The sequence below is a fragment of the Sarcophilus harrisii genome, chromosome 2 (genome assembly GCF_902635505.1).
Source record: "Sarcophilus harrisii chromosome 2, mSarHar1.11, whole genome shotgun sequence".
In the NCBI taxonomy this organism is placed as follows: domain Eukaryota; kingdom Metazoa; phylum Chordata; class Mammalia; order Dasyuromorphia; family Dasyuridae; genus Sarcophilus; species Sarcophilus harrisii.
The window spans coordinates 185463732-185490181 of record NC_045427.1 but is presented as its reverse complement, the minus strand read 5'-3'; the positions used below and the strand labels follow the sequence as shown (position 1 = coordinate 185490181).

Sequence of the window (26450 nt, the reverse complement as noted above, 5' to 3'; positions counted from 1 at the left end):
CTCAGAAGTAATAATTTCAGCAGCACAGAAACTGTAGATTTTCTTTCATTTTGCAAATATTAAAGTCAAATAGTACTTTTCATTTTTCTTTATGGCATCTCATTGAGAAATTATCACTTAAAATGTTGATATGTAACTCATTAATATCATATATTTGTTGCTATTTGTTGCTTGAGGAGTTAAGCATATTTGATATAACTCCTCAAGCCTTTCTGAGAAATAAAGAAAAAATATTAATTAAAATCACTTTTTAAAGATGTTTGCATATGAAATTATTGAAACATAGGAAGCTAAATGAATTTAGAATTTTTTTTAGTTCTATAGATAAGATGCTATATGGTGCATTGGAATTCAAACTTTATTACAGAGATGCAATATATACCATCTTAGTGTTTATAATCAACTTTCAGAATCAAGATCATTTTGAAGATACATTCAGTTTTTTTTTTGTTGAATTGTGAAAAAAAAGGCTAATTTTTTTTTTTTTTAATATGGACAGAAAGTTGGGAGAATAAGACTGATAATTTCAATGACATCAATAGGATAGTAAAAACTGTGTGAATCTGCATTGGCAAATATATACATATGTGGAACAGCTCAAGCTTGAGGTTTATAGATTGTGGCTATCCATGGTGGGGAATGGGAGAGGGATTTATAAATTAAAAAAAAACACATAGTACCAATTACTACTCTCTCAAAGAGGCATACTTGCTTGATAAGTAAACACAACATAATCAAACACCAAAAGAAAATCTATAAAGTTTTTCAAATTTTGCTGAGCTACTAAGTTTTTTTTCAAACTCTAGAGTAATTTTTTAAAAATCTTACTTCCTTCAAAGAAATGTCTTATGAATAAAACCATATTTAACAAATCATTGTTATCTAATTGATATTGTGTTTTGAAGCAAACTAAGGATTCCAAGGAGGTTGGGGGAGTGATGAGAAGCAACTTTATTTCATTCATAGGAGACCTTCCATGCAAAAGCACAGAAAGGACAGATGGAATTATGTATATACATGAAATAGGTAGCAGGCCAGTTTAAATGAAATAGCATGTGCATGAAGGGAAATAATAGGAAATGATTTGAAAGTTGGAAGGGCGCCATATTGTGAAGGACTTTAAATGCCAGATTAAGATTTTTGAACATGAAAAAAATTTGTTTTCTGAATATTGTATACAAGTTAAACTTTGAATAGATACTTTAAAAAAAAAAGCTCTTTACCTTTATTATTTTCCATCCCAAGAAAAATCATCTTTCATTTTCTGAATGTTTTATTAAATAAATAAATGGATAAATAGTAGTTCAAATTTATATGCTGTTTTATATATTCTTATTTGATTATCACAATAACTTGTAGGGTAAATAGTGTTTATTTTCCTTATTTTACAGATAATAAAGTTTAGGCTTAGAGAAGTCATAACTTATCTTAGGTCACAGAGCTAGTAATTGAGAGAGCCAGGAGTTGATCCCAGGTCTAGTGTTCTTTCCACTACATTATAACCTGAACAATGAATTAATTAATATCACTCTAATATCATTGGTAATCAAATTATTGGGTTACTGTATGTAAGGTACGATGTCAAGGGTGTTATTTTCCCTTAATTGAATTTAACTTTTATTTTAGGTTCTCTGTTATGTTGTAATTATAGATTTTTGTTTTGAAGTTCAATCTTAACAGATTTTTATAAATCTCAGGCCCTTCATATAAATGTGCCATTTATAGATTGCTAAAGTTGATATAAGCCATATAATTCTGTTCCTTAGAAGATATATCCTTTTTTTTTCTATCTGGGTATTAGCAGCATTTCCTGTGAATAACTATATTGTCTTAAAAATGATAATAACAACAAAATCTATAGCATCACTGATTATTTCTCTTTAATATTAAGAAACATAATTATGTGTATTGCATTTCTTACTGAATATTTTTTACATTGCATCCAGGAAACAAACAAAAAAAAATATGTGATTGATTGGCTCTTCATCCCATATTAGACTGTTCACCTTGGATGGGTACTCAGTAAAAATTGATAATAAATTTGCTTTAGGGCTTTTACTAAAATTTACCTTACAGACTCTTTTCTTTGTACCCATGTGGATGAAGTTTTAGTGGAAGCATTTGTCTTTTCCTGTGCTTCCTTTTCACCTCACACCTGGCAGCAGCCTTCTGCTTGCCTGCAGTCTTTCTGCCCTCCAAACCATCTCGCCCACCGCTGCCAGATTCATCTTCCTAAAATATCCTCTTCATCATGACACTTCTTAGCTCACAAACTTATGAAGGTGCCAACTGTATCAAGTCCAAACTTTTCTTTCCGGCTTTCAAGGTTTTCTGTAAAGTGGTCCTATCCTATTCATCCAATCACTGTTCCCCAATATAAAATCTCTCCACTCTATATAATTAGGTCCATTTTACACAACATGACTAATTTCTACTTCCATATTCTTGCTCATATAATTTCTTGTGCTTGGAATATATTGTCTACTATACTTGTAATTACCTTATTCATACTCTCCTCTTTCACAAGACTTCCTCTTGATTATTCCAGCCTACATTGATATTTTTTTTTTTTCTGAACTCCTATGGTACCCATGATCAGCCTATCACAGTTAATAGCTCTCTTCTTGTTTTATATGGTTTTGCTAGTAGTTAAGTTAGATCAGTGCTCCTCCAGTTAGATTTTTAAAATATATTTAAAGTTAGTAGTTAAGCTAGATTAAAGTTCCTTCAGATAGACAAAAGCTCCTGCAGCCAAGGGCAGGAATAATTTTCCTTTACTTCTTTTGAATTCTCTTATCAGGACATAGGTCATATCCTTGAAATATCTCATTGAAAATGATATATGTATATAGGTGATAAAAATAACATGTATTTTTGACCACACTCAAATTTTATATAAACTTGATTTGATTAAGTTTGATTTATATAAACTTGAAAGTAGACTGCATTTGGACCAATTGGTGGTGCTATTAACCAAACCAATCTTTATATGGATGTATGCTGTATTGGAAGGAAGGTTTTGGATGGCATTTACAGAGAACCACATTATGCTAATATTGAATCTCTACCGTCTTGAAAATTTTGAGAAGAATTATAGAAAAGTCACTTAACAAAAATACCTTTTACTAATTGGACACATACAGCCCTTTGATTGGTACAATGTAACAAGTGCTGGATTTGGAATTAGAGAACCATGCTTTAAGTCCCTGCTTTGCTGCCTTTCATCTCTATTATCTCAACTCTTGTAACTCCTCTGGGTTCAGTTTATTTCATATGCAAAATGAGACGATGGGATTAGATGATGTTTTAGGTCCCTTGCAGATTTGCCTAGGACCATATGAAAGAGGTAGCCTTTGGACTTGACTTTACTCCTGAATGATCAACAAACTAAATGTAGAAATTAAGGCTTTTAAGTCACACATTTTCTACAATGTTAGCTATCTAAGCTAGATCACCTCTCTAGAGTTCAATTTCCTATAATTTTGCATACAATAAGTGCTTAATAAATATTTGTTGAATAAATGAGAAGAAATGGAATGCTTATTATTACAGTATTTTAAAATACTACTAAAGATATAACTAGAATATGGTGCCGGGGTCTTCAAACTACGGCCTGTGGACCAGATGCAGCAGCTGAGGACGTTTATCCCCTTCACCCAAGGCTATGAGGTTTCTTTATTCAAAGGCCCACAAAACAGTTTTTGTTTTTACTATAGTCCAGCCCTCCAACAGTCTGAGGGACAGTGAACTGGCATCCTATTTAAAAAGTTTGAGGACCCCTGAATTATACACTAATAGTAAAGGAATCTGAATGGATCTCCAGGTAAAACCTTAAAAAACTTTTTTTCTCCTATCTAAAATATATTAGTAACATACATTAAATTATTAACCGATTACCTAATGTATCTAAAATATATTTCTGTGTAATCATAGTGCTCTGTATAATAAATGGTTTTTGTTTTTGTTTTTGCTGAGGCAATTGGGGTTAAGTGACTTGCCCAGAGTCACACAGCTAGGAAGTGTTAAGTGTCTGAGACCATTTGAATTCAGGTCCTCCTGACTTCAGGGCTAATACTCTATCCACTGCACCACCTATTATTACCTAATAAATGTTTATTTAACTAAACTGAGTCGGCTCTAAGATAGGTAGAAGAAATAGCTGACAGTTTATAAAGCATTATCTTATTTACACCAAAAGAGCTATTTATTGAGTTTATTGATAGCTTTGTTTTGTCCAAATATAACCAAATTTCTGTAGAATCCATCTACCCATTGTACATCATTATGGTCTGTCCTAGTGATTTATGTGGATGTTTCACCTCGGAGTAATACTAATGGTACAAGCAGCTCTATTTTCTACTACTACTTCATTCTTATAAACATCTTTACTGTTCCTAGATATCCTAGATCTCCTAGCTAATGAGATTTACTTAATTCTGATTCCTAAATGTGGTTTCAAAAAAATCACTCTTCAGTCAGATTTTAGAAACCATGGGACTATTAATTACAGTAACATGGCACTTTGTAAACTTCATTCAGGTTACCGTTATCCTCCAAGGACTAAGTTGGGGTAGAGAATATGAAATGATAGATACTTCTTCCTAGCATATCGCAAAATAAAGGTTTTTAGCCTTTTTCTGATCTTGAATATGTCACAAGTACCAAACTCTAGAATGAGAAGGAGATTTATGAATGAGGAAAGTGAAGTACCTAGATAGGTGGAGACACTTGCCCAAGATCCCATATAGCTAGAATCATACACTCAAAAATAAAAAGGACTTTTGAAGTCTTTTAGTTTCAATTTATTTATATACATGATAAAACTGAAACATAAAGAAGTTATATGGTTTTCCCAGAGTAACACAAAACTTGTCCTGACTTTGTTTCCATTATGACACTGGCCATCACTAGATCTGTTTTCCCACCTTGACATAGTCAAAGCTAAAGATGAGATTTCCGGGGTTCCCAGTTCAGTATTTGTAGGGCAGATTGTTTCACTTTCTATTTCAAATCCACATGACTTTTTATATGTGTATTTTTAAATTTCTCTTTCTCTACTAGTTTGACAAAATAACTAAATTTTTGATGACAAATTTTGATGATTAAATCATAAAGAGAGAAAATGTATATTTTTTGCCTTAAAAGGTTTATGACTTAGAATATTTTGAGGAGCTCTTTTTGAGAAGGCAAAAGAGGGACCACAATCATGAGAAGTATATTTTGTTTATTCTTTATCTATATGGTATTGACCTCTGCAGAAGTCATTAGTAATTTAATTCTTCCCAAAACTTAAGGTTCTTTTGAGCTCTATTTTCTCTGCTTTTCAGCATTGTAACTTTGTTTATTCATGATATAATGTTTCTGTAGCTGAATTTATTCAGATTATAGATGCATCACTTTCTGTTCAATAGGTAAGGAGAGTATAATTTAAACTTTTAAAGCACTTCAAGGTTTACAAAGAACTTTCTTCAAAATAATATGTTTAAGGAAATAATGAATTTTTCAATAATTTTGCAAATAAAGGAAACAGACTTAAAAAGACTAAGTAACTTGTCTGTTTATACAGGTAGTAAATGTCAAAGCAGGAGTTTGAAGCTACTTCTTCTGCCTTTATCCAGAAACCTGCCATGTATTTATAAATTGAACATAGCTCTCTTGCCTAGGTCCTCAGCCCTTTTTGCCATACTAATGATTTCTAAATTATATCCATAAGATTACATTTTAATTAGTTCTTTCAGAGACAGTGGTGATTCCTAGTCTTTTTGAAATTATAATATTCTATCATTATTAGTTTGATTGGTCTCCCCTCTCATAAAAGTACTACATAGGGAGTATTTATTTTTCCAGTTGAAGGTAAATTAAAACGAATGTTAATTTAAGATTATTTGAGAGGAATTTTCAGGACAGTCAGATGATTAGATACACAATGATTAAAGGGAACTATTTAGTTGGGATAGATAGGTTAAAAATAACTGTTGCACAGCAAAAGATGAAAAATATCTACGGAGGAAAAGAGTATGGAATCTTTAAATAACACAATATGATTAAAATTTTCTCTATAACTTAGAGTGGGAAGTATATGTAAACCAGTTCCATATAATCTGGAGTAAAAAAATATTCATGTGAATAAATTGGTGAGGTTAGTTGATCAAAGATAAGGCAGAAAGAGTAACTCAATTCTAAATGTATAGATTTAAATCAAGGAGTGGGCCTTAAGGGTCATCTGTTTCAACTTCTCCATTTTGTGGATAACAAAATTAAGATCCATAGAGGTGAGGTGATTTGACTGAGGCCACACAGAGTTGGGATTCAATATGTGTCATCTAGCTCTAAATTCAATTCCCCACCAAAAAAGAGAAGGAGTTGTTTTTCCTTTTCTCTTATCAGGTGTTCTGCCCTCGTGGATTTATTTCACTGATGAAGATTATGGTGTCCAGGAGAAAGTTTTCCTTATACTTCTTTGAAACAGACGTTGACCACATATTATAATGAGTTTTAATCAACTTCCATAGGAAGTAATTTGAGATCTTCAGAATAAAGGGAGAGGAAAACAGAATTTAAAATAACATTTTATTGACTAAATTATATTATTTCTTTTATTCTCAAGATGTTAGTGTGTACTTTAATGGCTTTGTCCTTGTCTTTATATAAGGCCAGATGTTTGAATTATTTATCTTTCAAGTTTTAGCAGATCATCTCTATTCATATACTTGCACATGATTCCTGTTTAATAGAGATCTATTAATAGGCTTTTTGTTTTATTTTTTCTATGTCCTCAATTTTATAGTTTTCCAAAGAAGATTTAAACATGTGAGCCTTTTCAAGGAAAAAGATAAAAATGCTTCTGAATTATTATTAGTATTTTTTTTTGTATTTTTATACTTGAGTCTTAGTTCAATGAATTGAATTTGCTTTTTTCATTTTTATTCTTTTTGAAATATTGTCCAAATGCCAAGCTGTCCAGTTCTACATCATTAGAAGGGAAAGGTCAGTTGAAGTTTACTTCTGGTAGATGGAGCCCACATCACAACTGCACCCAAGTTGCAACAGCCAATGATACTACCATACGGGGTTGGGATACTCGAAATATGAGGTAAGTGAAGCACTAATATACCTTATTTAACATGAAGCTTCAGCTGAGCATAATCCAAATTCTTTCTTTTTCTTCCCTTTCTCTTAATCAGTTCAGGAAACTTTTTTAAAGCACTATTATGTGGTCTCTAGGAACTATCATTCTGCTAAGGGAGAGTGAGAATTATAATTATTATATAAATGAGTCTGATATAAAGTTGAATGTGAAAAGATCTAGGCAGAGATCTGAACCATACCCTCTGAGAAAGCTGAGGAAAGATTAATTTCAGCTGGATTGATCAGGAAAGACTTTTGGGGGGAGGTGACACCTGAGCTAACCCTTGAAAGGAATTTTAATATGTGGTTACAAGGAAGGAAAGGATTTCAGGCACAGAGAACTACTCAGATGTAGAAAGACAGGAAACAGCAGGATAATAGCTAACTATTAATCAATCTAGTTAGACTGAAACATATAATGACTGAAGGGAAGTAATATGAAACAAGGCTGGAAAGGTAAGTGGGAATCAAATCCTGAAGGGTCTTAAATGTCAAGCTAAGGAGTTCATATTTTATCCCATAGGTAGCAGAGGGGGAAAATGATTAAGAGCCAAATAGATTTTGGAGGTTGGAGGGTAGCTAACATGGTGTGTCTGTCTTTGTATCATGTTTGTAGTACAATTTTTTTTTTCCATTTTGAGTACAGCTGGATTCTATTACCTGAATCAGTTGTTAAATGCTGGATATTAATAACCCTTTAGTAGCAGTTATTTATAAGAATCATTGTTTATATGAAAATTTCAGATTTATGTGGAAGTAGTGACTATAGACTGGTTTTTGTATATATGATAAAGTATTACAACTTAATATAATTACAATTCCTCAGGAAACATTTAATTGTTTCTTTTTTAAAATATGTAATCTCTGTATCTTTAAAATATACACTTACTGGTTAATCAAGTTTTGTCATTTAGGTAATTGTACTCAACAACCAATAGTTCCAATGGAACAAATAAGAGGCAGTTTTTTCTGCTCTGGTTGTGATTTTGATAAGCAAAGGAGCGATGTTGTGCATATCTGTTGTCATGGCAACAGAAGCCTGTGCAAGCTTTTTTAAGATACAGTTTATCCCCTCAGCACACCGTAATTTATCACTAAACCAAGAAGACGGATGTCTTGTAATAACTTTTGTTGCCTTTAAGGGGGGGACAACTTTAAATTTAGTTCTATGGCTCCCTCTGCAAGCTCAGGGTATAGCAATCAATCGCTGTTTTCCAAGCATGTGCATATCTATAAAAGGGACTTATTTAGTTCCATAAACAGAAGCTGAAAGCCATAGAGTTCAAAGATGATAAATACATTGATTGAAAACCATTCCTCAGTGTTCTCTTTCTGTCCTTTTTAATTCCATTGTTCTATGAAAGGATATCCAGTATTTTAGTATCTAAAGACTGGGAGTCCTTAGAATAATATTTAAAAAGCCCAGAATATGTGAATGAATCTTTGAATTCTAGAATCTTAAGCATTTAATCCATTTTTCATTATATTATCTCTTTGTTGAATTATCAGTGGGAAGTGAGCAAAAGATGGGAGCAGCAATTATTTCTAATTGGACATTACATTTTTCTTTTAAGAGGAATAGTCATGGATTTCCTAATCAGAAAACCTTCTTCATTTTTCTAGCACTAAATTTACATTTCTTATTCAAAAAAACACCTTTGTGCCTAGCACAGTGTTGACATGAAGTGGGCTAGTTAATATTTTATGGAAAAAATGTTGGAAACATTTGCTTAGTCTATTTATTGGTCAGTATTTATTTAATTCTATATGTTGATCTATTGCACTTGAAAGGTTTTAGGTTTGAGATGTCCTATTTTGTGAAAGAATTTAGAAAACTGGAAAGAGTCCAGGGGAGAACAATGAAACTGATTTAAGGCCAGAAAGACAACGTAGGAGAGAAGTTGAAAGGGGTTGAGTTTATCTACCTTGGAGAATAGAGGACTAGAAGGTGACTTAATAATGGTCTTCAAATATGTGAAAGATAATTACAAGGAGCGAAGTTGCCCAGCTGTTCACCCTGTCTACTGATGCAACAACAAGAAGAAATTAAACTGCAGAAGAAAGCATTAAGTTAACACCTCAGGATAAAAATGTGATGTATAAGATAATGTTATGAATAGGCAAGCTTTATTGGATAATGGGTCAAAAAAGAAACATCAGATATCCCAGTCTCTTATCTAGTTCCTTCCCACCTCACTAGATAGCCCCAAACTGGACTTACTTTTCCTTTATTCCTCTTACCTCTTGTCCTATTTTTCTTTTGTTTCCTATCCCCTTTCCTACCCCAAGCCTTCCTTTTCCTCTCATGGGCACCTCTCCCAAAACTCTTAAGTAACAGTCTCAGCTTGCTCTTCTACATCATCATCATCAATCTTTTTCAATCAGATTACTTTGACTCTTTAGGGTACTCAGTTTGTTTTCATAGCAAAAATCTGAAACGTATGTAAACTCTAAAGGCAGCCATGAAGATCATTAACTTATTGCTAATTCTTATTTTCACTTAGATGAAAGTTGATGCTTGCCTGAATTCACTATTTCATTTGTTGTTATTTGTAACAAACTCTTTAAAGGGGAAAAAAAAAGGTTTTGAAAAGAGCTGGAAATACCAATTGAGATTTCCCCAAACTTATTCCTAACATCCCAGTGATGGAGCCACCAGAACTCTTAATGCCTAGGGAATAAACAGGTTACCGGGAAACCAATTTGTTTTTAAAGAGCACGACGATTTTTCCTAATCAATTTAGTTTTAAATGCTGTTATGTTTTATTGTTTCCTAGCCAGATATATTGCATAGAGAATGCCCATGGACAGCTGGTACGGGACCTTGACTTTAATCCCAATAAACAGTACTACTTGGCTAGTTGTGGAGATGATTGCAAGGTGAAGTTTTGGGACACTAGAAATGTTGGTGAACCTGTGAAGACACTCGATGAGCATTCCCACTGGTAATAAGAATTTTTGGTATGCTGATTTAGGAGTATATAAAGTATATATTGTTTATTTTGATAATTTTTGATAATTACTTTTTACCTTTTTTATGGTTGAAAACAAGGGAAGCCCAGAGAGGTCACATAACTCCTTAAGATCATGTAGTAAGAAAGCTGTGGAGCTAAGTTTCAAATCCAGTTTTAATGATTCCACTTTCCCATATTTCTTTGCTTTTTTTTATAACTCCCAGTGAAGTTATAAAGCGCTTTGACATTGACCTCATAGGAACTGAACAAATCAACTGGGTCTTTTAAGAAGATAGAAAGCACACTGGATTTTGGAACTAGAAGACCTAAATTCAAAACTTACTTGATTCTCTTGTTTACTTCCTGTGTGACTATGTCATTTTAAGTCACTGGCCTTCAGTAGAATAAATGCTAATTGACTGACTCCATTTCCTTATTTGTAGGATGAAGAGATTTTTAATAGATAACCTCTTAGATCCCTTCCAGCATTAAATCAATCATTTTATGTAATCATATTGATCATTATTATAACAGTGTATAAGCTATACACTTAAAGACACTTCTAGACTGTGTGCATAATCTGTTGACATCTTTTGGGGAGTACTTTCCAGTTTTCTGACTCTCAGAAAGGATCCTCAGAGTCAAAATAGTGTGTCTTTTTAGTATATTTGTATTAAATTGTCAACCTCCACCTATATGATTTCTATTACCTTCTGTAGGGTATGGAATGTGCGTTACAACCACTCTCATGACCAGCTGATCCTCACAGGAAGCAGTGATAGCAGAGTCATTCTTTCAAACATGGTGTCAATTTCTTCAGAGCCCTTTGGTCATTTGGTAGATGAAGATGATCTTAGTGACCAGGAAGACCACCACCAGGAAGAAAAGTAAGAATGACTTTCCATTCAGTTATTTTGTTTAGGGGGAAAATGACTTTTTCAAATGTTATTTTTTTTTATTGTGTATAATCTGCTGTTCTAGGTGCTTTTAAAAAAATAAAACTTTCAGTTATGTACAGTAGTAGTTGCATTTGAAATCCCCCTTCTTCACAAAGGTTTCATTTCTAAACTAAGGTAGAACAGTGGTCTGATTACTGATGCCTTAGACTAGGAGTCACCAGCAGAGATCTCTACTTTTTGTCACTTTCATTTCTTATGATTGCTCTCTCTGAAACAAATTTAAACTTCAATGAAAAAATAGCATGTGATGATTTCAGAACTGTCACCACTTAGTCTTTTATATACTGTAATTTATAGTTATTAATTCAACAAGTTTTTATTGTCAGATTGATGTGCTAGGTATTGTGTCAAGTACTAAGGACAAAGTGGCAAAAAAAAACAGTCTCTGCCCTCAAGAAACTTACATTCTAGTGGAAGAAAGCAACTAGTAACTAGATAAATAAATAAAAAGTAATATTAGATTTAGGGGAAGGGTCCTAACTTGATATATGTAAAATGTTCCTATGAGATAAGACCTCTTTTCCTATTCCCACCTCAATTGTTAGGATCCTTCTCTTAGGCCTAATATTACTTTGTATTCCATTACTTTGTATTCCTTAAGGATCTTGAGCTTGATATGCCAATTTCTGTCCCAATGAATTTCAGCATCTTAATTGGCTGCTTATAATGGTAAATATAGTAAATAATATGAATATAATGATAAAAACCTTGATTTTTCTAGTATTTATACATTTTAGAGTCTCTTTACATTCATCATAACATTGAATCCCTACAATATCCCCATTTGGGATAGATATTGGTCCTAATTTATAGACAAAACAGGGGATATTGAAATATCTTCTTAGGGACTTGCTCAAGGGTCACAGTCTATTAACTAGTCTTCTGTGTCTAGTGCTGTCTAATTATAGCTCTTGGTCTAACTAGCAGTTTTTTAACTGCACTGATGTGGGCCACACAGTACTAATAATGGAGATCCATTGCTGTTCTGTTCTGTGAACATGTCTGTGAACATGTCCTTCTTGCTGTCACAAGAGTCAACATTAAAAGAAAACATCACTCATTTGTCTTTCAGTACCTGCAGCAACTCTTTCCCACTTCTGAATGTATTTAAGGACTTATCTTAAAGAATTTAGATTCTTGTGATTTCAAAGATCCCTTAATGTTTGCTGTGTAATGATTTGTGGAAAAGAGCCTGATTGAACTGAATAGGGTGGTCTCTAAAGTTTGAGATAGCTTTATTATTTTGTTTTGAGAGCATGATATCACTCATATATCTGTATTCTTTCAATGCCTGTTTGTGCATATTTTACAATTGTTTTGTGGGAAAATGTCTACGTATTTGGGGCTTTCTCTACAACTATAATTTACCAATTTATATATCATTAGACTGAGGAAATTACTCTATTTTCTTTGTAGTTTTCACATTCAGACACTTGGAAATATAGGTCCCTCAAAGAATAATATTTAACCACAATCACAGTGGTTACAGCCTAACAATATATCCTTATAAATTCTAGATTTTGTTTATTTTATGGCCAACTGTACTTCATATGTTTAAGGAGATGTTTTTCACTGATTCTGATGTGAAATCTTTATTAGAAGAGAAACCTGATCATTCCCTTAATTGGAACCTCTGTGAATAGTTGTACTGGCCCATTTCCATACAGGTAATCTTCAGTGGAGCTGTTCTCTGGGATAGATGAAGCATTTATTGCTTGTCAGATACACCTAAACAAAAAACACCAAAATGTGTTTGTTGTGGTAATTTCCCAGTTGTTTGGGGGATTATTTTTCGTTTAATTTGCTTACATATCTTATTTAATTCAGAAAATAACAAGCACTCAAACTCATAAGCATTTTCTAATTCATTTGGAGTAGTAAACTTTGAATTGATGAGCCAAATCTTCTAGTTATGAAATTTTGAAATACATGAATTACAAACTTATTATGTGGAGAATCCTGTGCTCAGTGCTGTAAAGCAACAAAAAAAGGGGATGTACCTGCAAGGAGTTAATTCACTTGTGAATTAAGACCACTTACCCAACAATATGTAAGTAAAAAGTAAATATAAACTATACCAGTGCTTTAAAGTACTGAGAAAAATGAAATGATACGGGTGCACATAGAGAGTTTCCTGGACAGTTATTTTTTGACCCAGGCTTCAAAGAAATAATGGAGGGATCATCCAGTGATATTGGAGAGAGAAAATGGCAGGGGTCGAGACTTAGAAACAAGTTACATTATCTCTTTAAATGTAGGAAAAGGGTAATCTTCCAGGTTTCATATTTCTATGAGCCTTACAAAAATTATCAGAAGTACTACCAGGTGTAAAAAACAGTGTTGCCAGGTGCAAAGAAAAAAAAAATATAAACTCAATTAATATACTATCACAATTGCCTTAAGTACCTATTTTGTTCTTGGGCTTTAGGGAACTAGAAATTCTTTGCTTTACTATATCATGCTATTTATGCTAAATAGAAGATCTAAGAGGATTCTCATAATGCTTAATTATATTATTCAAAATATAGCTAATAAAGTAAATAAAAATTTGCTGTTGTTTAGTCATTTCAGTTGTGTCCTACTCTGTGATTTCATCTTGTCAAAGGTACTAGAGTAGTTTGCCCTTTCTTTTTCCAGTTCTTTTATAGGTGAAGAATGGAGGCAACAGGGTTAAGTGACTTACCTAGCTAATAAGACACAGCTAAGAAGTGTCTGAGGCCAGATTTAAACTCAGGAGGAGGAATCTTTTTTATATCAGGCCTTGTACTCTCTCCACTGTGCCACCTATCTTCTAAATAAAAATATTTTTTCAAATTAAATATCTGTAACTATAATTTGTTAATATTTTACTTGATTCATTCTATATTGTTCATGTCCTTCCCAAAATGAGGTTTCCAGAACTGATCACAATACTGATATGGCCTAATTGGGGAAATAGAATGCTGTGAACCAAAGTACCTTCCTTTTTATAGACCTTATGCTTAAATATGTGACTCTTAAGAGCATTAGCTATCCAGTTTGGTCTGCTATCTACTTATGTTGAACTTGTAAGACACTAAAATTCCTAAATCCTCTTTACCTAAATGGCTGGGATGACTTATCCATTTTTCATTGTTAATTTTTTAACTCAAAGTTAAGGGTTTGCATTTATCCCTTTGGAAAGATCCTTCCCTGTCATACCCCAGCCTTGAATTACTCCTACTGTCCTTTATTCCTACTCACAATGGAGCTGGTGAAAGTAAAGAAACATGCTGATTTGGCCCACTACCAGAAACTAACTAGTGCTAACTAGTCCACCACAAATTTGTTACATAATTCCAAATGGGCCCTCCTGGCAGAATAGTAATCCTTTCATACTTTGTAAGGGATTTACTTTCTCACCAACCACAAGTGATTTTTCATTTTTCCTCTAACTTTCTATATCTCCCCCACCCTGTACCTTCTTAGTTTTGATATCTGTCTCATATTTTGTTGAACAATTAGAAATCATTCCTCAAGAGTTATCCATTCTCTCTGTTTCTTCAACTCATGTAGCTGATTGCTTTCTATCACTATTTCTTCCTTCATTCCCATCTCACATGAAGAGCTGCACTTCTCCTTGCCAAGGCAGACTACCTTACCTTGTACAACTGATCCAATTCTGTCCTATCCCATCTTCTGTAGCAGCTTTTCTCTTCTTTCATCTCAGTCTTTTATCTTCTATTTCTTCCTGCCTCCTAATTCCCTCCTGCCTGCAAATGTACCCATTTTTCCTTCATCCTCAAAAACAATCATTTGATTCATCCTCCTCTCTCATTATTATTATCCCTTATTTCTCTTGCCTTTTATGCTAAGCTCCTTGAGACGATTGTTTACAATAGTTGCTTCCCCTCCTGTAACTTTTACTCTCTTGTAAAACTCTATACGTTTTGGCTTCCATCCTCACCATTGAATTGAAATTGTTCTCTACAGAGTTACCCAATATGTCTTTAATTGTTAAATTCATTCTCATTCCTCTCTGCAGCCTTTAACACTGCCAGTCACCTTTTCTACCTTGATTTTTTTTTTTATGTCATGGTTTGAATGATACCAATCTCTTTTGGTTCTCCGATATATATGATTCTTTCTCAGTTTCCTTTGCTACACCTTCATTCAGGGCATGGACACAAACTGTAAGTATACATGGAGAACCCTTCTTTTTCTTCATCTATATTTCACTTTCACTTAATGATTTCATTTGCTTTTATAGGGGTTCAGCTATTCTCCTTTTAGTTTGTTTCTGAAGCCTATACTATTAAAAGAATTTGTTAGTTGGCTTTCCTGCCTTAAGTGACTCTCTACTCCAATTATCCTTCACATATCTGTTAACTGATTTTCCTGAAGCACAGATCTGGCCATTTCACACATACTATGTCCTTCCTGCATTTGGTAAGTTCCAATAGGTATCTTGGTAGAGGACCAAATATTAAATACTTTTTGGCTTTTAAAACCTTTCATAACTTGGCCTCATGCTATATTTCCATTCTTCTAATAGTTCACAATCTCCCTCCCACCATACATTTTGATCTTCTGATGCTGATTTCTTTTCTGTTTTTTGCACAAGGCACTCCATTTCCAGGTTCTAATCCAATTTATTGGCTATTTCCCGTGCCTGAATTCTCTTCTTCTTCATCATCTCTTCCTTCTCAAATCCCTGGCTTCCTTCAGGACTCAGTTAAATTCCACCTTCTGCAAGAAGCCGTTCCCAGTCCTCTTTCTTAATGCCTTCCCTCTGATATTATTCATAATTTAACTGATATATATTTTATTGTACATAACTTTTTGCATGTTGTCTCTCACATTAGTCTATTGGCTACTTAAGAGCAAAAACTATTTTCATCTGTGCATGCTTTTGTGTGTGTATCCCTAGCACTTAGTGTAGTGCCTGACACATAGTAGGTACTTAATAAGTGTTTTGTGACTAGCTAAATTCTGTTATATAGCCCTTATAGTAATTAACATTTAAGTACTCTACAAATGTTTATTGAATAGAATTTTAAGTGAATTTTTTTTTTTTTTTACAAATCTTATTACCTCATAATGCCTACTTCTCTAATTTGTAAAAGATTTTTCCTTACTACACTAAAATTTAAAATTCTATACTATAGTAAGAAAAATACTTGGAGACTACTCACGGGGTAAGCATTTTGTTTATAGGTAGATATGACAGACATAATGTAGAAGACACTGTAATATATTGAAGTCAGAATTTGGATTCTAATTCTAGTTCTGCCACTTTCTTTAGCAAACTTCTCTCAGCCTTTCTGGCATCCCTAACCATCCTCACCTGCCTAATTTGACCATTTTGCTAAAAAGATCTTACTTTCTTTTGGGAAAACAATGTGGACACATCTAGGTAGATACGAAATAAATAAAAGGTAATTTGAGAGCACAAGCAGTATCAGCTTTGGGGGGGGGGGGTAGAGAGTAGTTCAGAACGGAAAGACTTCATGTAGAAGATGGTCTCCGAGTAGATCTTTGAAGAAAATTAGGGATTCTAAGAGGTAGAGGTGAGCAGAGAATACATTTCAAACATAAGAAACACCCCAGGCAAAGGCACAGAGACAGAAGTGAAGACAAGAATAAACAGGATTTTTTTGTTTTCTTTTGTTTTTTGAGTTTGGTGAATAAGAGGAGAAATAGAGGGTGGTAATTTGAAGAGGATGATAGGTTTTGGTGAGAGATTTTAAAGTTGGGAGAGACTTGGGCATTATTTGTAGACTGCAGTAAATGAACCAGGAGATAAGAAGAGACAGATAATTAGAAAGAAGGAGTAGGGATTATTGCAATGACAATCAGCTAGGAAATGGGATGAAAGGCTTAAGTAAAGAAGTTGGCTTAAGTAAAGAAGATGGTGTAAAGGGCTAACTCCTGAGCAGAAAATGGAGGAAAGAACAGGAAAAGATGTTAAAGGTTTATAAACAGAAAGTATATTCTGGTCTCTATTTTCTCAGCAAAATAGGAGGTGAAGTCCTTAGCAGAAAGGGGCAGGGAAGGAAGGAATATGGGAGTCTTGAGAAAAAAGAATATTGGGAATAATAAAATGATGGGTTTGAACCAGATGTCCAAAAGCTTTCTACTTATAGCATTTTATTATTTTAAAGGTGAAATCAGGTACAGTTAATTCTTTTCTTGCCATGCATTTTCTCATGTATGAAGGAACCATCTCTTGATTGTCCTAAAGTCCAACATAAAATAAATAGCACTCATGTCATGATGATTCCATCAACGTAAGATGGCATTATCAAAAATGAAGTAGGAATTGTCTCACTTCACAGTAACAGCTTCAATGTGGCCTTATATCTCTTCCATACAGCTTCCTTCAGAATCTAACATTGGAATGTTTGGATGTGATGAGCACATCCTTGCTCTGATTTCTTATGTACTATCATTTTTTTCTGTCTTTGTTTGATTCTAGGAGCAAAGAGCCGCTTCCCGACAGCGTTATTGCCACCTATGAAGAGCATGAAGACAGTGTATATGCAGTGGAGTGGTCCTCAGCGGACCCCTGGCTTTTTGCCTCTTTAAGTTATGATGGAAGACTTGTTATTAACAGGGTTCCCAGGGCTCTTAAATATCACATATTACTTTAATCTGTTTGGATGCCATTCCCGATTCATCCTCTTGGCCTATTCTTGAGAATTTGCAGCAATTTGGAGGTAATTAGTTTTCCAAATAGTTCCTACTCTAGGACAACCCATGTTGCCTTCTTTTAATGTAAGCATTTATAAATAATAATAAAGTCTTCCACCAACTAACTATACAAACTGACACATTTAAAAAGGTTTTCTCCTTTATTGAAAGTAGAAAATGATGTCTTTGGAAAAGTTCACTGAAAATATGAGGATTGGGAAATGGTTTCCTATCCTATTTCAATTCAGGAAAAGAGTTCCTGTTTAATCACTGCTGTTTGTTTTTTGTTTGTTTCAAAAGATAATGTAAGGTTCATGAAGATATGGAATTTTTTTACTCCTATTTCTATACCAGTAACCATGTCTCTCTCTTGAATAATCATCATCATCATAATAAACAAGGTCATGTTTCATGAATTTTTATGGTTTCTGCTTTAATGAATGGCTATCACTGTTTATTTTGCCACCATAAAGAATCTGCATATTTTTTCTCTGTCCCAGTACAGAAAAAGAAGGGCACATGACTAAATGTAAGGAAGCCTCTTTTCTTCTTACTCCCCAAAGCCAACACTGAAAACTCTCCCAAAGAGGGCTGTTTATCACTGAATGACCTTACAGATTGAGGCATGCATGATCACCATATCATCAAATGTCCTATGAATTGACTCCTGTTCTCATTATTGTCCCAAGGAGTGCGATATTTGCCATAGTGAACTTCAGGAGCCTCAAGAAGTATCCTGTAATAAAGATTGTATTTTTACTTTTTACCAAATGTTGTTCTTCACCTATATGCCTGTTCTAATCTATGTGTTTTATTCTCCACTATGTACCACAATCTTTATGTTGCTCATATAGTAAATGTTTCTTTTATCATTCTAGGAAATAAAAGAATGTGTTCCTTTTTTTAGTTAATCGGGTATCTCTATACAATGATTGTATAACTGTTAAAGTTTTGCTCTTATCTCAATATACCCTGTTAATCAGATCATGGTCTTGCAACCTGTCTGGTCATTCATTTTCCTTCCTTTGGCTTAGTTAGACAACTCCATGGCATGTTTTTCTGTCCTAATCTGTTAAATAAGGAGGTAGCTCCAAGGTTCTGCTTCTGATCTTGACAAGTCACCTTGGGCAAGTCAAATCATTTCAATGAACTTTTATTTCCTCAATTTTAAAATGGTGGAGGAACTGGAGAAAATGATCCTCAGTGTCCCCAACAGCTTGAGTCATCATATAAACAGGCCATAATTTGCAAAATTAAAAAAAATGTAAGAGAAATCTCTGAGTGATTTCCAAAGTTATTCCTGTAGTATTTGCTCTGGGATTTGCTAACTGTACCTGCTTAGGACGGAAGATTATGCCAGTGCCTACTGAATTTTATTTATTTTGGATCTCTCTTCTTTGCAACTTTTCTCTGTCAGAATGGATCTGTGTACTTGCAGAGAAAATGAAACAATGTTAATTATTCTTTCCTGTCGTTTATTACACAGCTTATAGCAAAGAGTAATTCAAAAGTGCTGATATCAGAATATTTAAAAATATCAACTTTCTGTTGTTACTGTTCTTGCTACAATGTAGATTTGGTGTAGCCAGTAAATGAATGAAGCAAGGCTATCTTTTGACAAAAGGAAGACTTAAGTTCATTCTTGGCTGACTTAGACACTATTTTTTAACAGTAAGAATAGGTTCTGGGTAGCTAAATTGGAATATTGAAACAAAATATCATTTATCCAGCAAATTTGGGGGATGAGCTATTTCATATAAATGAATTTTTGAGATATCCTTGTGAAGGATACCAAATTTAATCCTTATTGGTGACTCATTCTGAACATTAATTATTGTAATGGGAAGAATTATAATGTAATACTCATAAGATCTATGTTTTAGTCCTAGCTTTGCATCTAATTAGCTATTTGGCCTCATTTCTTTGGGCTTCACTTTCCTAATCTGTAACATAATCAAGTGGGCCTCCTGAATTTTAAGATTCTTTTCAATTTTAAACACAAAGGTCCTACTATTATATATCACATGGAAAAAAATATAGAGATCTCTTTACTAAAGGGTTCTCAACTGTTAATATGGGGTGTTTTTTTTTTTCAATTTCTTCCTTTCTCAAGCTATCAGATATTTCTTCTTCCTCCTGCATCAATGCCCTTTAGCAACTTTTCTCTTCTTTACTTTGAAGTTTTTGCTTGAAATCCATGGTGAACTGTGCAAACAGATAACCAAACCTGGTTAGAATTATGTATAAACTAAGAGTCAGCATGCTGAGACAGAGATGAAGGTTCTTCTATAAGATATATAAAATTTATTATGAAGACTTCATTATATAATTTTGATAACTCAGAAACCTTTTTTGCCTTGCAAATTCTCAACTTTGACCTTGCTAGAGGAGGATAAATGATCTACTTATAAATGTTACTATAACATTTGCTGATTAAATTCAAACACTGCTTACTAGTTTGGGTGATATTGCCTCATTCTTTTCAGTTTTGTTTGAATAGTAGTATGATGTAATGGAAGAAACCCAACTCTTTATGTCAGAGGAGACAAGTTCAAATTCCAAATTTACAGTATCTCTATAACAATAGTATGTTATTTGACATCTCTCAGGCTTTCATTCATTATTCATTCTACAAACATTTATTAATTTAATTCCCCTTGTATAAGGCATTGTGTTCAGTTTTAGGGATACAAAAACAAATATGTTTGCTAATAGTCTTTACTGTGAAGAAAAATTTATTTTACTAGTGAAAAATTTGGTATCAGTTTCCTGATCTGTAAAATGGTACTTGACTACTTAAATCAGAGTTATTGTTAAAAAAACCAGAATTATAGAAATGGGAAAGATTTTTATGAGCTATTTGATTTTCAATCTCATCTTTAATTCCCTGTAATCTGTTTAAGATGTCTACATGTTGTTTTAATATAAGTATTTCATAATTTTACAAAATTATTTTTTGTAAAAAAATTTTTTTTACCTTTAAATTGTCACTTTCACCAGCATATAATTCACAGAAACATTCTTTTAAGTACAAGAAAGAAATCTCCACTGTAACATAGTCAGCAAATAATTCTCCAAACTGTAGACTTCAGATTTCAACTTTTGAAACAGCTTATTCTACTTTTGGATGGCTTTTATTGTCAGAAAGTTTTTTTTTTTTTTAAATATTATTAAGCCTAATTTTTTTTTTTTTTTTACAAAACTTTCTCCTATTGGTCCTAATTCTTCTTTCCAGTGCTAAATAAAACAAACATGCCTTCTACTACTTAAAGATAATTATCATGTCCCATCTGAGTCTTTTTTCCTCCAAGTTAAATAGCCCCTTGTTCTTTTAACCAGTTCTCATATAATTATTCTTTGTGTTTTCCCTTGTAGAGTCACCTTGTTCATTTTTTTTTTTAATTTGGCAATTTGATTTTGTTTCTTTTTAAAAATCAGATTAAATACATATTGATTGTTAAGCTTTTCCCCTAATCCAAAATCCTAGCCTAGTTTTGTTTATCATCTAAGACTTTTCCCCCATTTTTATCCTTGTCCTATTTCAAGATTTATTCTTTTGAACTTATTTAACAAAGTTTTTAGTTTTTAATTACATATTAATTTCATTAGTCATCTTTCATTCCCATTTTTTAAAAAAATATCTTCAGTTCCCTGATATTTCAGGGGGAAAAATCTAATTGTATTTTAGATGTTTTTGAAAATAAACTTATTTAAAATTAGTAGGTATTAAAACATAATACCTCCATGGCATTTAATACTTCATGCTCTATTTATTAGCAATCAATAAAAATAGCTTTAATAATGAAGTAGTAACTTAGTCATCAAATCATTTATTAGGAGCTCAGGTCGTGACAGTAATCACATGAAAGTATCCTAATGATGAGGACTTGAATTATAATGATGGGCTGTTGCAAATAATTATTTAAAATGCAAACATCACATAAATTTTTTCATATAATTAGAAAACTTGGATATCCAGGTTCTTCCTTAAAATATTTTTGAAATTCTGCTCTATCTTCATCAGTATTTTCTATTTGGAGCAGGTGATTTAGTATAAAACTAAAAATGGGGTCTCTAGACATCTGCTCAACCTTGGAATAAAATTTATTTTATTTTATTTTTGCAGCTCAGCTTCATTACTGGTGATAAAGGCATAATGCTGCTTTTTATCACGGAGAAGCAAGAGGGAAGGCAGTTTAGCAGGGTTAGGCCAAGGTTTGGTCTGTTTAGTCTCATTTGCTCTCTTTTGCTCACTCCATAACACAGGGTATCTGCTGTGAGCCATCACATGCTAGCAGCCATTTGCAAGGTTATTGGTGAATAAGATTAATATCATCCATAATGTATTGTTCACTGGGCTTCTGTCCTTGCTTCTTATCATCTAGACCTCACTGAATGAAGCAGTAAGGTTATTATTAAGGCAAAACTTTCTCCACCTTACTATATTTTTGTACCTGGAATAATTGAAAAGAAATAGAATATTTTAGACATGCAAAATAATAAATTGTAGAACTTGGGTTTCATATCACCCCTCCCCCCCCATCTTTTTTTGTCCATATACAGGAAGTAAGTGCATTGAATGATTGAATGAGTCTGAGACTGTTCTGAGTTTTTTTTTTTTTCTTTCTTTCTCCCTTGTAAATTATAGGGGCTGGTGGGGGGAGGAAGAGGGGATTCATAGGAAAAGTAAGAAAATGATAGCCCCAGAAGTATGGTGAAAATTATGTATGTGGATTATGTACCAAAATGCTATAGTTTTAGCAAAATGATTTGAATGATGTAGATATCAGATGATGGTAGGCACCAAAAGCTGGGATTTGGTCATATGAAGAATTCATAATGCCATTTTCATTAGCAAAAGGTTGACTTAATTAGGAAAATAGGTTGTAGACAAAATGAAAGTGCACAATAGACACCAATAATGGTAAATATGAAATAGAGTGGGAGAGCATATGAAAGCGGGAATGGTAAATAAGAAATAGAGTGGGAGAATATATGAAAGACCAGTTCCTCAGTGGAACTCACGATTATTAGTTGAAAGGGAGCACCCCATGAGGTTGGGGCATGCCCTTAGCTGGCAGGCTAAATCCTTGAAGGGACTTAGCACCCTAAAAGAGTTAATTGTAATGAGGAGAAGTGAGGTTGAGAAACATAGTAGAGTGAGGGGAGATACCATGTGCCATGGGTCAGGAGGGGGCTTAAGGAAAAAGACCCCATGAAGCAGAATGCCATGGCAGAGTGACTTAAAAGAGGGCAGCGCCCTTAGGATGTCCCAGAAGTAGATTTTATAGGGAAAATTTAATCTCAGGGACATGACTGGATTTTTGACAGGGCTTGACAAGATGAGACTGCTGGAGACCTCTCCTGAGGGATAGTCTTAGGGGTCTGACATAACTTGGATTTCAGACTGGAGGACCTCCTCAGATGGTGAGACCATGAAGCTAAGCTGATATCAGTGTCTTCTCCCTGTTTGCCTCAGGATCATTTCTTTAGTTTCTTAGTCCAACACACCATTCAGAATCTCATCAGAAATAGCATCAATTTGGGAGCTAGGAGACCTGGGTTCTAGTCCCTGTTCTGTTATTAACTAGCCTTAAGTAAATTGTGTAAACTGCCTGAATTTCAGGATCTGCCTTTGTAAAATGAGGTGATTAGTATAAATAATCTCAGGTCCCTTCCAATGCTAACAATGTATATGTGTAGGATTAAAAAGTGTGTTAAGAGCCTTCCCACCAGGCAGGGAGAAAAACTATTTATTCTATCCACCTCGTGAATATTTTCCAAATAAAATTCTATTGTTGCTCTTGCTTAATGTATTCATTATTTTACTTAGAAAAAGAGACTAGAAAATAAGGAAGAAATGGCTTAAAGACTTGGGAGGGGCAAGAGGTAAAGGGGAATGGAGCAAAAGAAACAAAAGTAAGGAAGAAACTAAAAGTAAAGAATGAAAAGTAAATTGGATAAGATAAGATCAAAGAACTTTCATCCCAGAACCTGCAAGAATTGAACAGAGGGATAGACATTGAAAACAAAAGCAAGTAAAGGCCAGGATGAAAGCCCCATAAAGGGAAGAAAGGCATAAAGAACAAAGAGAGGACACAGGAAAAGATCTGAAAGCTTTCTTTGAAAAATGTCTTGCAGAAAAACATGAATTGATGAGCCAGAGTTGGATCCATGAACTGTTGAGAGGACACAGTTGGCAGAATTTTGCAACACTGGAAATATATGTCTTTGAGAGAAGTGAACAAAAAGCACAAGATGGAGCTAGAGAGATTAGTGAAGAAATGAAAGCAGCTCATTTTTGGATATGGGTTTTTGTATATCTAATTCGTCACCAAACCTCATCCTTTCTTTGATAGCCCTCCTTTGTTCACTTTTTGGGGAACTACAATCCTAATTCCAAACTCTTTTCATTTCACACATAGATTGTTTCAGCAATTGACTTCCAATCCTTCCCTCCTTCAATTCAACTTCCCCAAATTAATTTTTCCTAAAAGGCCAATTTCATAATATTTCAAGCTTTAAGAACCTAAATGATCCCCTATTTTCTACTCCCATTCAGTATCTTAATATTTAGAAATGGAAGGGACCTTAGAGATCATTTATACCACCACAGAATCATAGATTTAGAAACGCCTCTTAAAAGGATCACATTTTTATGTTTATGTCCTCAGTTCCACTCAACATTACATAGTGCTTAGCACATAGTAGGTAAGTACTTAATATGAATAATGCTTCTTACTTGATCATTCAAAAAGTTATTCTTCCAAAAACTTTTTTAGAATTATACATAATTGCAAAAAAAAAAAAAAAAACAACAAAACCCAAAACTGAAAGCAAATGTCAAATAGGATAATAACTCAAAACATTCTTGTGCATTAATGTAATTAAATACTGCAATGCATTTAAGATGAATGGGAGAACTATCTGTAAAAAATTTGGGATGATTTTTGTAAAATAAAACAAGAAAAAAAAAGATTTAGAAGAGTAACACACGCTATCAATGACCAAGTAAGAAGAGAAATAAATGAGAAAATAAAGAATCTTAAAGATGGGGGGGGGGGGGGGACGGATAATTGAACAGTTATTGAAATTAGTATGTTTAATCAATTTTTGAAAAGAAAATAAGCATATATATTGTCTTCTATGTGCTCATGAACTTTAAAGTTTTGTGTAATTGTGTAAAGTTTGTGAAGCGCTTTACATAAATTTTCTGATTCACCTTTCTAACAATCCTACGAGAAAGGGACTCATTATCATCTCCATTTTACAGGTAATGAACCTGAGATTTAGTGTTAAGTGACTTGCCCAAATACATATCTAATTCTCCATCAGCTACTATTAATGACAAGATTAGAATTTGAACCCAGGTCTAATATCTCTAAGGCTATGACTCTTTCCACTCCCTTTTAGCTAAAACAGTTACTAAGAATCAACCTTGGGGTTTCCATAGAATAAAAAGAAAACGAAATGAAGTGGATCCAAATTTAGGAAGTCTTTGTCCCAAACTTCAGGATCAATTTATTTCTGTCCACAAGCATTTATTAAATGTCTGTTGTCTGTGTATGACATTGGATTAAACACTGGAGATGCAAAGATAAAGGTGAGGCAATCCTTGCCGCAAAGAGCTTGTATTTTCAGATTAATGAAAAACCCACCTACTCTTAGAAAATGCAAATGATTCTTTTGTTTACATGTTTGATTTAGTGTCTTGCTTTCACAGTATCAATTTCTTAAATATCAAATAGGCAAACTGTTTTGAGAATTTTATTGTCCAATGGATGAATTTATATGTGAAGGACAATTATTTCTAGACTCCTGCATCTGGATAATTTCCAGGATTATATTTTTCACCTTTCTTAGCCCTTTTTTAGATTTTTTTTTTTTCCTTCATGCCATGCTTCTACACACTAGGCATTGCTTTATGACTCCATTTTCACTTCCTTGATCAAAATTCCCCATTTGGAGGCCATCTAAAATTGAATATTTTTAATAACTAGCTTTAAAGATTTGTAAAGTATTTCACAAATATTTCATCTTCATAACAACCCTTAGGTGCTATTATTATTTTCACTTTACAAATCCCCAAACTGAGACAAACAGATTTAAGTGACTTACCCAGAATCATATAGTTAGCTAGTAAGGGTCTGAGGCTAAATTTGAACTCAAATCTTCCTGACTTAAGGCCAGTGCTTTGATGTTATGCCCTATAGATTAATTAAGATAGTTTTTCTCCAACTTATATAATAAATAGAGTCTTGAAGGTCAATAGACAAAACACCCTTTTGAGGCCTGACATGTAGTAAGCACTTAATAAATGCTTGTTTATTGACTGACTAACTGCTCTATAAATGCCAGCTTTGATGATGATTAAAACTTGAGAGTTTTAGTGTACTGAGATTTCATTATGAGTCATTTGGGAAATGTGACAGCCAAAAAAGCTAATGGGCTATAATATCAGAAATATAGCATAATGGTCCCAGCAGAGACTGTATTGTTCAGACCAATTCTGGAATATTACATCCAAGTCTGGGCACCACAATTTAGGAGGGACATTGACAAAGTGTAATGCATCCAAAAGAGGAGTGTGGGAATTCAAATCCATGTATTTAGGTAGAGAGCTAAAAGAATGAGAGACTTTCCTCTGGAAAAGAGAGGTTTTAGATGAGTTTGTGATCTTCAAATACTTTAAGGATTGTCACATGGGGGAAATATTAGACCTATTCTGTTGGGCCCCAGAAGACAGATCTAGGACCAA

The 26450-nt window shown here is 33.5% G+C and overlaps 1 protein-coding gene across 2 annotated transcripts in view; it reads left to right on the top strand.

The window, feature by feature from the left end:
- Positions 1-18108, top strand: part of EIPR1 (EARP complex and GARP complex interacting protein 1) — a 202093-nt gene extending 183985 nt beyond the window's left edge. For both annotated transcript variants that reach the window (XM_012539894.3, XM_023494661.2), the window contains 4 exons: positions 6957-7093; positions 9906-10073; positions 10802-10969; positions 17478-18108. In XM_012539894.3, coding sequence (XP_012395348.1) covers positions 6957-7093; positions 9906-10073; positions 10802-10969; positions 17478-17652 — 648 coding nt within the window. In that variant the 3' untranslated portion in view covers positions 17653-18108. The remainder of the gene's footprint in view (positions 1-6956; positions 7094-9905; positions 10074-10801; positions 10970-17477) is intronic.
- The last annotated feature ends 8342 nt before the right edge of the window (positions 18109-26450 follow it).